Here is a 14,179-nt window from a genome sequence, read left to right as displayed (position 1 = left end):
GTGATGGTGATGGTTGTTGAGGTGACGTTAGTGATGGTGATGATGGTTGAGGTAACGTTAGTGATGGTGATGATGGTTGAGGTGATGTTAGTGATGGTGATGATTGTTGAGGTGACGTTAGTGATAGTGATGTTGTTGAGATGACGTTAGTGACGGTGATGATTGTTGAGGTGACGTTAGTGACGGTGATGGTTGTTGAGGTGACGTTAGTGATGGTGATGTTGTTGAGGTAATGTTAGTGATGGTGATGATGGTTGAGGTGACGTTAATGATGGTTATGATTGAGGTGACGTTAGTGACGGTTGTTGAGGTGACGTTAGTGACGGTGATGGTTGTTGAGGTGATATTAGTGATGGTGATGATGGTTGAGGTCATGCTAGTGATGGTGATGATGGTTGAGGTGACGTTAGTGATCGTTGTTGAGGTGATGTTAGTGATGGTCAAGATGGTTGAGGTAATGTTAGTGATGGTGATGATGGTTGAGGTGATGTTAGTGATGGTGATGATGGTTGCGGTAATGTTAGTGATGGTGATGATGTTTGAGGTGACGTTAGTGATGGTGATGATGCTTGAGGTGACGTAAGTGATGGTGATGTTGTTGAGGTGATGTTAGTGATGGCTGATGGTTGAGGTGATGTTAGTGATGGTGATGATGGTTGAGGTGATGTTAGTGATGATGATCATGTTTGAGGTGATGTTAGTGTTGGTGATGTTAGTGATGGCGATGATTGTTGAGGTGATGTTCGTGATGGTGATGATTGTTGAGGTAATGTTAGTGATGGTGATGATGGTTGAAGTGACGTTAGTGATGGCGAGGATGGTGGTGGTTCAAGATGATGGTCAAAACAGTGACTATTCTAACGAGAATTACCAGGCCGAGATGATGATGACGACGTAGATAACCATCGTCGATCTGATGAGGGTGATGGAGGTGACGTAAGAGAGAGGATCGTGGTGGTGATGGTGATGCTAACCTTATCCTCACTTTCCTAGGCCCCAGCACCCGGCGGCTGCTGCTGCTGCTACTGTAGCGGCTGCAGGGTGGGTGACGCTCAGCAGGACGAGGCGAGAGACGACGAGGGTTGAGGAGGAGATATTAGAAGGATGAGGGTTGTTGAGGAAGCTCGGAGGGAGGATGAGGAGGGTTGTGTTGCAGGGAGGATGAGGAGGGTTGTGTTGCATGGAGGAGGGTTGTGTTGTAGGGAGGATGAGGAGGGAGGGTGAGGAGAGGCCCAGAGGGAGGTGAAAGGATGAGGATGAGTGAGGAGGTAGGATGAGGAGGTAGGGGGATGAGTGAGGAGGTCGGAGTATGAGGAGGGTGGAGCAGGCCCCAAGCGCCTCCTGCTGCTGGCTGTGTCCGCCATGAACCACGCGCTCAGGGGGCGGGGAGAAAAAAGGGGGCGGGGCTTCAGAGGGAGGCGGAAGCCGCTTCCGGTGGGGGCGGAGCTTTAGCTGGCTGATGCGTCACCGCGACGTCACTGTGACGACATACGAATTGGACAACGGAGGGAGCACGCGCGCGTCGGAGCTCAGCGATTCTAGAGCGTCTTTGTCGAACTTTAAGACGAATATTTCGACTTGCAAAGGTAATAAACTTAATTATTTACTTACGTTCACGTCTGCTGCATAGAGCTGTACTAAACGTAATTAAAAAACGAAATTCAACAACAAAATATTTTCGTGGATGGCGAGCTGTCTCTTCTAAGGGTAAACAATGTTAATATTAAATTTAGATTTAAAGCTTTCGTGACTGCAGGGATTCATATTCTTGGTTCTTTCGGTAAAGTCACCACGTAGAAAGGAAACAATAAAATAATAAAAATATAAAACAATTAAATTCTCACGAAGTTTCGACTGCAACACAAGCAATCATCATCAGGTGTGAAAACCACAGCAAGAAAATTTGATCTATATCTCTCGATTTTTTCAAAATTTCTTGTTGTGGTTTTCCCAACTGATGATGATTGCTTGTGTTGCAGTCGAAACGTCGTGAGAATTTTATTGTTATATATTTTTATTATTTCATTGTTTCCCTTCTACGTGACTTTACCGAAAGAACCAAGAATAATGTTAATATTACTGTAAGTAGCGGCTCACGTTAATGTCCATCGTATGTTCGTGTGTATTTCACACGGGTGTGTATCGCGTGTGCGCAACCGCTGCGTAGACATAATAGGTGAGTGGGGTTTTGGTGTTAACTATGAGTGCTGTAGCAGGTTCGTGTTAAACCAACTCTTGAGTTCTTGTGATGGTGGAGATAATGGTTTGAGATGGAGCAAGCAATACATTTTGAGATAGAGTCATATAGAATAGAGATACAAGCAAGAGGGGAATGGGAGATGTACATAGGAGATATTGGTCGAGGTAGGAACATTGGAATAAGAGATATATCGCAATATGAGAGATATAGAGCGAGTAAAATAGGTCTAGATTTGAAGCTTTCATGAGTGCAAGGATTCATACTCTTTGGTTTTTTTGGTAAAAATGAAAAGAACTAAATTTAGTTGTTTTCATTTATTTTATTTCATTGATTTTTTTACCTACGTGACTTTACCGAAAAAAAACAGTATAAAATAAGTCTAAGAGATGTGAATATACGTGATTATATAATACATTAGCGATGTGCAAGACAGTGCAATAACACGAGATGAAATCAAATAAAAGCAATAGGTGAGAGAGAGACAAGAGGAAGATACGCAATGAGAAGGGGATAAGGAAAAAAAAGACAGACTCAGGGAGATGAGAGGAGATGCAGATGAGAAAACGGATGAAGGGATATGAAACAGGTGATGCAAACAAGAGAAAAAGACTTACGGAAATGAGCTAAGGGATACAAACGAGATAGACATCTGGTGAGATGCAGAGGCGCACAGAGATTAGCTGAGATATAGACACGCGACAGAGATCTATTGCGATGAAAAGAGATGCAATTAGAGAGACATGAGTAGATAAGAGGTACAGACAAGAGAAAGATATACAGTGGTATGACAGAAAGGAGATGAAAATAGAGACGCAGGGTGGTTCGATAAGAGACAGATACGATTTAGAGATCTATTGAGATAAAAAATGATGAAAGATAGATACATCGGGAGATGAGAGGCAGGAGATAGACAAGAGACAGAGATGAAGGGAGAGGCCAGAATAGATAAAAATGAGAGAACCAGAGTGAAATTACAGAGGAGACGCTCTCCAGAGCTCACTCTGGTCCAGGTCTTTGCACCAGCAGTGGCATGAGCAACAAATTGCAAGGCAGCACCTTCACCTTGTTCTAATAAAAACATCACCATGATCAGCCATGATCGATCCGCAGCTGGATTAAGCCCCCCAGAATCCTCCACCATCTCTCACATTCCAGACATGCAATAAAATCCACCTCACGTCTGCACGCCATCTGATGCAACGCTCCATCTCCCCCGGTAGACGCCCTCTTGGAAGCGTTTTCTTAATTAATTGCTGCTCCGTCATCATTCCTGACCATCTGCCATGATCCCTTGGCAGGTCAGTTGAGGTGGGGAGAGCACTTGGTTGAGCGCTGGTTAATTGATGTCATCAGTGTTTCTTTGCTCCACACAAATGCTCACAAACCTCAATGTGGCATTGAAGAAAGTTGCATAAATTCCACGTTGCTTTCATAGGGACCTTGCAGTCTCTCCATAGCACTCTGTGGAACGAGAGTCAACTGGCAACCATCCGGACCGCTACCTGCACTCGCTGATTGCATGCTCTTCTGCACCCCTCTCCCGTGACCAGATGGCGCCCGAGATCATCAAGAATCGCTACGAGGTCTTGAACATGTTGGGTGAGGGATCCTATGGCCAAGTGTTCAGGTGTTTCGACCTCAAGGAAATGAAGGAGGTTGCACTGAAGGTGTCCGACAAGACTGTTTGGTGAGACCGAGTGGCGATCCGTGCGACGACTTGCATTCAGAAACTCTTGTGTGTCGCCGCAACACTAACACGCGTGCCTCCACCAGGAAGGCACACGATAAGGCTTTGATTTAACTGATAACAGCGTAGACGACGTTTTATTTTTAACTCGTGTTTATGTCTTTGCGCAGTTTGACAAAGCAGAACAAGTACCGTGAGGCCGTCTTCCTGAAGCAGCTGAAGAACAGCAGCATCATCCGGTTCGAGGAAGATTTTGTCATCGAATTCGAACATTTCTTGGTCCTTGAGTACATGAGGTAAGGATAACACCGAGTCCACCGACACCGTCGCGTTGACAGGCTGTGTACGAATACTAGCTTGACACCTGCTTGAGCCTCATGCTCGATCATCGACAAAGCCACGTGGCGTTGCTTTGTTGTGATCTCAGAGTTGGCATTCATCTATGGGTTACTAAGCACGTGGTGACAGTCCAGTCTCGCTGATCCTTTCACAGCCGGTCCTGTCTATTCTGAGGACCCGGCAATGCCCTCTTGTGGTAGAGTCTCGATATTTCGCGCGACGGAATGTAGGTTCTGTACGCGGGATCACACACGCGACATGGCTGCTGCCGTCTCGTGGCAACAACTTGTAAAGAGAATAAAGCACACTGTGACCAGGGTCATGGACTTCAGTAATGTTCTGAATATTGTCACCAAAAACTAACCCGACCAAGTTGGCAAAATTTACTTTAAAATATGGCTGCCTGCAGGGTTACGTAGATGGAAAAAAAAGCGCACAGCCGTGGAAGGGCCAATCCTCCTGCTGCGCAGCACGTTATGGTCATCGCCCTGTATCGTTAAGCCATTTAAACCATCACCGAGTGCGCATGGCATCACTACAGCTCCAATGCCTTTCCTCCCCCTCATGGAGTTTCACTCCTCGTCGTGCGTGTACGCGATGTGCCAGCGACTTTGCAAGCGAGGCTGTGTATGCGACTACATGGCACTCTGTGCTGTGTGTGCTGTTTTTAGCAAGGGGAGCCTTTGGGAGGTGTTTAAGAATGGAGCCTTGCCTCTGGCCAATGTCCGGCGCTACGCCCGGTCCGTGTTGAAAGGTCTGAAGTTCCTAAAGAAGAAAGGCGTGGTGCATGCAGACATCAAGGCGGTGAGTGTTGAGAATTGTGCTCGGCAGTCGCGAGTGAGGGACGCTGCCGCGGTGGAATGATCAGAGCACAGAGGTTGTAAAACAAGAGGCCACTGGTTCGATTCGATCTCTCATGGTGCGGCAGTTGGAAGTTTTCTAATTTCCCCCCCTCATCCCCCTCCCTCCTATGTGCACCGTGCAATACGAATGAGTCCATCACTGTCGAATGTGTGGAGTAAAATGTGGGTACTCTCACTTTTTCAAGTCAGCATGGCAGCGTTGGCCAAACACCCGCTCGAGGGCGGCTGTCCAGAGCCACGTTCAGTCGAGGCTCTTCTGCCAGCAATTGCCCTACCAAGCAATTGCAGGGCTGTGCCTTCATTTTTAAAGCAGTCTATGCCCTTATGCACCTCTGGCCCCCCAGTGCCACGTGGTAGCCAGTTTAGTTCTGGTCACAGCCACCTACCACAGTGGAGCTTCTCTTATCCACAATCCTAATTCATGTGGCTCCAATGATCCCTGGGAGCTGTATGACACACAACAAACGATTGTACCCAACCCACTTTTTCCTATTGTCCGTAAAGTTTTACAGCATTACAATATTCACGCGAAGTGTCTTACAGTTATCGAACTTTGTCATGGATAACCTCATGTAAAAATTCTGTTCGTGTTGGATCGTCACGAGAGTTTTTACGCCCCCTTCCACTTACAGCCACGTGGACAGAGCTAATGTGTGGACACTTTCAGCCTTAGATCCACACAGACAGTGATCATCTCAATGGGCTCTCATCTGGTTAAATACAGAATGTAATGTGCAGCTGTTTTCATGTTTTAATTTAGGCTAACATCCTCGTCAAAGACCACGAGATGGGGACAATCAAGCTGGCTGACTTCGGATTGAGTTTCTTCGAGAATGAGCTGGGTAATATACAATTCACGTATCTTGATACAAAGTGTACTAACGTTCTTTTATATCTTCCGACAGAACGTGTTATCTGAAATGTGTCTCAGGTTAAAAATAAATGTTAGCCATATAGCGGTAGCGGGGGTCTCATCTACCTTGACCCGGCAATGCCCTCGCATGGCTTGCCTGAATATTTCACGCGACCCAAAGTAGCTTTTGATTGCGGGACCACACACACACGCTGTGTCTGCTGCCATTTCGTGGTGGCAACAACATCTGGATGAAGACAAACAGTGCACTTTGAGGAACCAGGGTTCATGGCTCCGTAGCATTTTGAAAATGTTCAACCTGATCCCAGTTGGCTGAATTAATGTATTTAAAAAGTGGCTGACTGCAGGGGGTGATGTACAGCTGTAAAAGGGTGAATGATTGACTCCTTCCTTCTCATTCCTCTGCAGTCGACCACCTCGTTTCTACCCAAGGGTACCGGGCCCCCGAGGTTCTGCTGAACCTACAGGTTGGCACGCCGCTCGACATGTGGTCTGCCGGCTGCATCTTCGCAGAGCTGTCCACTGGGCAACAGCTTCTGCCATGCTACAGCGACTTGCACGAGATCGTGGGCATCACGGAGGTAACGTGACGTCGGCCTACGAAGTCGCTCAGTGTAGCTGCCGTGTGTGTGGATATTGGCACCGTGCCTTTGACGGGTTGTTGTTGCAGTTGGAGCTCGCGTTGGTGGCTCAGCGGTAGAGTGACCGGCCGGCAATGTAAGGTTTAGAGTTACCATGCCCATCATCCCTCTGGGGTTGATAAAATTAGTACTACGTGGGGGAAGTCAACAGTGGTTGTCATATGGATGGACCCACCCCTGCCACAGCAATGTAGATATCTTATTTACCACTGTCTCAGGGCTGTAAACGTGAGATTAGTTAAAATCCTGGTTGAGGGTTGAATCGCCTCACCATCCCTCTCAGGTTGATAAGATAAGTACAACTATTCATAATAAAGGTTTTTTTAAATTGCCAAATTGCCCGATGATGCTGGATGTAATTACCAGCAAAACGTCGTACTCAAAAATGGTAAATGTTGTGGATTCACTCTTCAACACACCGGTGGGCTAAGGTAGTGAACTATTTGTCTTTTGTCAACGTGACACTTTTTTTACTGATTGGCCATGTCGGGTGGTGGAGGGTTTCGACAAATTTATAAATAACGCGATCTCACCCAAAAACATTTATTATGAATACTATTGATCGCGAAAGCCTACGTGTTAGGTACCACTATGTTGGGAAGTGAACAGTGGTTGTCATATGGCTGGACCTATCCCTGTCACAGGAATGTGGATTGTTTTTCTACTGCTGTTTCAGGGCGACTACAAACGGGAGATGAGCACTTCCTCAATGTTCATTTGAGCAGGAATCCACTTTTAGCTCACGTGACATTATAGACAGCTCGACTCTATACGCCTTCAATTTATTCCTCAATAGTTAATGAATTAATCAATAGGATGTACTCATCAAGCCAATACATGAAGAAGTATCTTCTTAACCCCTCCAGTAGCATAACAACAAATGTTCCATCTGCTTTCAGATTCTGGGCAAACCTCCGCGCGAGATGCTCACCACTTCGCCAAAATGTCACGAGTATTTCGGTGAGCAAACTGCACGCGGTGATTCGTAAAGTTGTGATGTCGCAGTGTGACACCCCTCAGCCGACTGTACAGCGAAGTGAAAGACATTGATTTTCCAACACACGCTTCAGCTTTAAACGATAATAATAATCTGAATCACTCACGTCGTGTTTTGGTTGTCCCTGGTACAGACGTATGTGGGAGGCTCAACTGGGCATGTCGCAAGCACAAGACTCACCGTTGCCCACTCAACCAGTTTCTGGGGTCCAGGGACTTGGGGTTCTTGGACTTCATCAACTCCATTCTTTGGTAAGTGTCGCATCAGCTGAGTTTCCGCCAACTTCTTCAGCAAACCCAAGTCAGTTTCAATATGTGCCCTTCCAGCAGTACACGTCTTTGCCATGGTCCCATCACTTGCCTCAAGCAGCGTGAGCTATTATAAACGTAAGGGCACCATGCATTGGGCAGATAAAACGTGACCCACAGATCTACGGACAATTGCAGGAGGACCTCTCTGTGCCTTCTATATCTTCATTGTAGTTAATATTAGTTCGACCCCATATCCCGTCATTACATGAAATCATTGTCTTTTGCCTCGGATATGCCATTGGAGACCTGCACCGCATTTTTTGCGCACGAACGAGGCCAAAGATGAAATCGCCCCTCATGCCGAATGTCCTCATGGCTACTTGTCTCTCTGTCTCACGGCTACTCGTCTCTCTGCCCGCAGCTGGAACCCAGACACGCGCTGCACGCCAGCGAGTGCTCTCAAGCACTCGTGGATGAACACCACCCCAGCGCCGGCACCCGAGCATCATGTGGCACTAGTGTTCAACGCCGACCCTGACTGTGGTCAACTTTCATCTTCCATGTTTGGTTCCCTCACGAGCTGCAGTGGTGCCTGTTCAATTAATTGCACCATGAGCAGCGGCAGCAGCAGCAACATTGAGAGCACAAAGGCAATGGAAATGAGGGACGGCGATTCCATCAAGGCAATGGAAATGGTGTGCGAGGGCGATTCCATCGAGGCAATGGAAGTGGACGAGAGCGATTCCATTGAGGCAATGGAAGTGTACGAGAGCGATTCCGTTGATACAATGGAAGTGTGCGAGGGCGATTCCTTTGATTCAATGGAAGTGTGCGAGGGCGATTTCTTTGATACAATGCAAGTGTCCGAGGACGATTCCTTTGATACAATGGAAGTGTCCGAGGGCGATTCCATTGATACAATGGGAGTGTGCGAGGGCGATTCCATTGATACATTGGGAGTGTACAAGGGCGAATCCATTGATACAATGGGAATGTACAAGGGCGAATCCATTGATACATTGGGAGTGTACAAGGGCGAATCCATTGATAAAATGGGAGTGTACAAGGGCGAATCCATTGATACATTGGGAGTGTACAAGGGCGAATCCGTTAATACAATGGGAGTGTGCGAGGGCGATTCCATTGATACAATGAGAGTGTGCGAGGGCGATTCCATTAATACATTGGAAGTGTTCGAGGGCGAATCCATTGATACAATGGGAGTGTGCGAGGGCGAATCCATTGATACATTGGAAGTGTGCGAGGGCGATTCCATTGATGCAACGGAAACGAGTGAATGCCATTCCCTTGCCTCACTCAAAACCTACACCAAGAGCGGTCAGCCTCTGCACGCCAAGGAATTGGGAGAGAGTGAGAGCAATCAGAGCCAGTCCATTGCCTCAATGGAAATCAGCGCGGACGATCCATCTCTGGATGCCAAGGGATTGGATGCTCATATCGAGGGAGTGGGAGAGAGCCAATTCGGAGCAGATCGGCCTCGGGATACCGCGGGTTCGGCCGTCTCCATCAAGGCGGAGGGAGAGGCTTCGGGGAGCCATGGGGTTGCCTCGCTGGGAGATGACGACGCCCCAGCGACGGTGAAGACGGAGGAGGGGGCGAGCGACGAGGAGAGCGACGAGGAGAGGCCGGAGGAGGAGAGCGACGAGGAGAGGCCGGAGGAGGAGAGCGACGAGGAGAGGCCGGAGGAGGAGAGCGACGAGGAGAGGCCGAAGGAGGAGAGCGACGAGGAGAGGCGGGAGGAGCTCACAGAGTCCCATTGCCGCGCGTGCCCCAGCAGGAGGGGGTGGCTGCGCCGCTTTGGAACCGCGCTCCGGCGCCTTTGCTGCTGTGGGGGAACCGTGGAGAGGGACTAATTTTGTACCCGGATTATTTATACATTTTATACTTCATAATTATTTGTAATTATTAATATTTATATTATATGTACGGGGGAAGTCCTTAACTTACCAACGGGATACATTCCTCAGACCCGTTATAAAATGTGATGATGTTCAATTAAAAAAAAGATAAACATTGTTAAACTCATTATGAGACCTCCTTTGCCAGTAACAAGATATAGGAATAGGTTTTACCCTTTTAACTGGCACAAAAACTGACACCTTTATTCAAGGCATCATGTCTGCAATAACCACAACACAAGCAGTCAAAATGCAAACAAAAAAAACAACTGATAATAATATGCAGTGTCCTTGAATTTGATTGGTCCACACCCGAGACGGCTTTTCTTAGAGCCTAGTCTCCATTGGTGTTGGTTTTTGTGCAAGTTAAAAGGGTGAAAGCTATTCCTATATATTGTTAAACTCATAAATATGGAATATTGTACATTTGCCTGTAATACTGTGATAAGTTTTGTATAATAATAATAAACTTAATTGCGCGCCCGGGTTATTTATACTTATAATTACTTTTTATAATTATTACGTGTACATATAACATAGATCTTAACGAACGGTATTGTGCTTAACATCGTTATTGTGTGTTGTTGCTTTTGCAATATGTTTATAAATGTATTGTTGATACTGACTTTGGCTACCGCGTGGTTTTGGACACTACTGCTGCCAATGGTAGCGCTGCTCGGTCACCCGCTCAGACGGCACAGCTGCGACTCACAACTTTCCCGGGTTCCTTAACACAAGGGAAAGGTGAAGCTGCATGCCAATTTGATAAACGCACGCTCATGGTGATGCATTTACCCATTAAAATACAATTTCGTGACCATATTCATACGTATCACTCAATACTTTGCTATCCAGCGAGAAATACTTGCCACCCACGGTATAATTCACGACTTGTTTTCAATTCCACTAAAAGCACTTACTGTGGTAACTCAAGTATTCACCTCAATATAAATTCCACATTGCCCAAGGTTTTTTTTTTGTACTCCACTCAACAATCCCAGCGATGTAAATACAAAGTGACCTCTCGCTTGGTTAAATTTTTGCCGTAACGGTAGGCCCTAGGATGGGATATCGGCCATCGAACAAAGACGGCTACCGCATCGAGCGAGGGAACTGCAAGGACCTGGGAATGGAACTCTGGACTGGCATGGGGCGGGTGCCATACAGCCGTGCGGGCGTGTTGTTGGAAAACACAAAACATTTTCACCGCTGCCCTGATGCACCTTTCCATGTATGATCAGGAATTTACGACTGACACTCGACACGTCCAGGTGCGGCCTTTTTTGGTGTCAACCAAGGAAGGTGATCTTGCGGCCAAGCTTGGTCAACTCTGTATTTTGTTCGGGGTGAGCACACACCTGTCAACCCCTCATCAGTGCCGACATTATTACAGACCAATTCAGACCTTATTGGTAACCCCGTGCCCCTTATAAATCTCAACGTTTATCCTACAAAGTCCCATTACAAGGGAGAAACTCAAACAAATAGACAAAATAAATGTTTGCCCGTATTGTAACGGCTATACGCCATACGGACCTGAAAACTCAATTTCCCCGTACAAGAATACGGGGTAAACCGCATGGGTTGACGGGTATGCAAGCTTGGTCAACTCCGTATTTCGTTCGGGGTGAGCCCCGGGAAGACCATGTGGGTGGACGCTCGGAAAGATGGAAGAGGGAGAGACCTCCGGGTCCCCGCCACGTGGAGGCTATCGCTGCTGCTGGCAGGAGGGGGAGCAGGAGGTCACGGGGCAGACACAGCAGTTACGGGTTGACTCCAAACTGCTTCCGTTGCCCTCTCAAGACAACCCCCATCTTTTCTACCCTAGCCAAACCAGTTACTGATACTCCCTGCCCCAGCCTCCCAGCCACGACAAGGCCTACCGCAACACGTATCATTACCCCAACACCTATCACACCTCAACGCCTATCCCTTTAACTACCCCGACTCCTCCCTATCTCGGTCAAGACCAGGTCTACCCAAACCCCCAATGACCACCCCAACCCCTATCACCATCACCTCAACCCCTATCACTCCCCCTGCCCCAGCCATAACCAGGACTAGCCCAACCCCTATCATTACCCCGACCCCTATCATCACCATCACCTCAACCTCCATCCCCATCGCTACCTAAACTGCCATTGCCTCCGCCAGCCACAACCAGGCCTAAACCCCAACCTCTATCACTTCCCCAATCCCTGCTTAACCACTCCCGCTTGTTCTCCCATCACCGTAACTACACCACCACGTTTAAATACATATCCCCACTCTTTTTAATTCAACCGCTATCATCTCATGTACGATGTTATGATTGCTGTACAACGCATTTGGGGCCGTCCATAAATTACGTCACGCACCTGGGGGAGGGGAGGTGTGTCAGACATTTGTGACGATTTGTGACGAGGGGGGGGGGCGTGGTTTGATAAATGTGACGTCACATCAAATTGTGCAACATTAAATAAATATAGATAACACGTTCTACTTAAATTTTGATTTAAACCTTTCGTGACTGCGGTAATTCATATTCTTAGCTCTTTCGGTAAAGTCACGTTGAAGGGAAACAATAAAATAATAAAATATATATGAAACAATAAAAATTCTCACGACGTTTCGACCATAACACAAACGGTCGTCATCAGGTGTGTCGGTTTGCATAAATTTATTTATTTTTAAACGGTGTATTTATTTATTAAAAACGTCGGCGCCACGCGCAGCGATTTGGCAGTTTATTTAGAAGGACTAGTCCATCTATGTTCTGAAAAGAGGAGGGGGGAGACGAAAAATTAATGTATGCTGTCTGAAAGCCACTGTAAGCGTGAACAATCAATTAAGACTTGAAATGGTTTATCAAATCTTTCCAATGATTGCTAAGCCAGAATCCATCTTCTCGGTTGAAATTGTCTCTGTGCTTGTATATGTGGATAGCCTCATGAACGAATCTCTCATGGTAGCCAGATGGCTTACAAAGAACCTCTGTCTTGGAACAGTCAATGTCATGTGAGCCTACTGAATTATAACAATGATCTGCCACGGCCGAGGTGTTGGTCCTACCGTGTTTAAGGTCTGCTTTGTGTTCACGAATGCGGTCCGAGACATGGCGTTTGGTTTCTCCAATGTAACTACTACCACAGAGGCAACTTTGTTTGTAGACACCAGGGTACTGTATGTCCGGAATCACATCTTTTACAGATGGAACCAGATCACGGATTTTATGTAATGTGTTGAAACGGACCTGGATCTTGTGTTTATTCAAGATTTTGGAGGTCTTTTTTGTGATCCCCGCAATGTATGGTAAAGTGATGGTTTTGAAAGGCTCCTCAAGAGGGTCCTTCTTCATGGTTTGAGTGATAGCTTTGCGGATTGTATAGTCGGAGTATCCATTAGCCTTAAGAGCTTGGTGTACGTGCTTGAGTTCACTGCCTATGTGTTCCTGGTCGGATATGCATTGGGCTCTATGATACAGAGTCTTGATGAGAAAATTCTTCTGTGATGGATGGTGGTGGGAATCCGGTTTCAGATAAGCATCCGTATGGGTAGTTTTCCTGTAGACAGAGTGGCTCATTGAACCATCAGGTCTCTTTTTAATTAGGACATCCAAATAAATAAATTTATGCAAACCGACACACCTGATGACGACCGTTTGTGTTATGGTCGAAACGTCGTGAGGATTTTTATTGTTTTATATATATTATTATTTTATTGTTTCCCTTCAACGTGACTTTACCGAAATAGCTAAGAATACGTTCTACTTAATTAAATATAGATTTGAAGCTTTCGTGACTGCAAGGATCCAAACTCTTTGGTTCTATTCGGTAAAGTCACGTAGGTAAAAAATAAAACAAAAATCACGACGTAATTAAGGTGTCAAGGCACATTAATTACTCTCACACAGCTTAAAGGTCGCGGTCTGAGCTTGGCTGTGTTTCACTCCAGCGCTGTCCTCGAGACAGTCTGGTCCCTTCACCTGATGAAGGCCGCTTGTGTTGTGGCCGAAACGTCGTGATTTTTGTTGTTTTATTTTTTACCTACGTGACTTTACCGAATAGAACCAAAGGGTATAATTAAATATACTTTTTAATGTTTTCTCCTACAACATCAGAGTGCAGCGGCACATTAAATACGCACTACAATGACAATAGTTTAAAGCGATTTGAAGCATGTTTTATATTTTTTTGAGGGGGGGGGGGGGGCAGAGATTTGTGACGTCATATTTGAGGGGGGGGGGTTGACTTTTTGTGACGCCGTGTGACGAAGGGGGGGGGGGGCCAAAAATCGTTCAAAATTGCGTGACGTCATGTATGGACGGCCCCTTGGCACACGAGGGGGTGTGAGTGGGAGGGAGCGGGTGAGAGTGAGGTGAGGGGGTGAGTGAGGAGGGTGAGAGTGAGGTGAGGGAGTGAGTGTAAGG

General features: G+C 46.6%; 1 protein-coding gene across 1 annotated transcript; it reads left to right on the top strand.

The window, feature by feature from the left end:
- Nucleotides 1-1,508: 1,508 nt before the first annotated feature.
- Nucleotides 1,509-9,726, top strand: LOC142906014 (uncharacterized). The gene is made up of 9 exons (XM_076053384.1): nucleotides 1,509-1,586; nucleotides 3,751-3,887; nucleotides 4,058-4,183; nucleotides 4,898-5,030; nucleotides 5,850-5,931; nucleotides 6,372-6,544; nucleotides 7,504-7,564; nucleotides 7,735-7,852; nucleotides 8,274-9,726. The coding sequence occupies exons 2-9, from the start codon at nucleotides 3,751-3,753 to the stop codon at nucleotides 9,724-9,726; spliced, it is 2,283 nt and encodes a 760-aa protein (XP_075909499.1). The 5' UTR covers nucleotides 1,509-1,586.
- The last annotated feature ends 4,453 nt before the right edge of the window (nucleotides 9,727-14,179 follow it).

Source organism: Petromyzon marinus, chromosome 61, assembly GCF_048934315.1.
Source record: "Petromyzon marinus isolate PM22_M1 ecotype Great Lakes invasive population chromosome 61, UKy_Petmar_22M1.pri1.0, whole genome shotgun sequence".
In the NCBI taxonomy this organism is placed as follows: domain Eukaryota; kingdom Metazoa; phylum Chordata; class Hyperoartia; order Petromyzontiformes; family Petromyzontidae; genus Petromyzon; species Petromyzon marinus.
This window is presented reverse-complemented; position numbering and strand designations above follow the sequence as displayed.

Coding starts and splice junctions, on each gene's coding strand:
- LOC142906014 (XM_076053384.1), top strand. CDS start 3,751: ATGGCGCCCGAGATCATCAAGAATCGCTACGAGGTCTTGAACATGTTG. Junction 3,888..4,057: donor GTGTCCGACAAGACTGTTTG/GTGAGACCGAGT, acceptor GTCTTTGCGCAG/TTTGACAAAGCAGAACAAGT. Junction 4,184..4,897: donor TTGGTCCTTGAGTACATGAG/GTAAGGATAACA, acceptor TGCTGTTTTTAG/CAAGGGGAGCCTTTGGGAGG.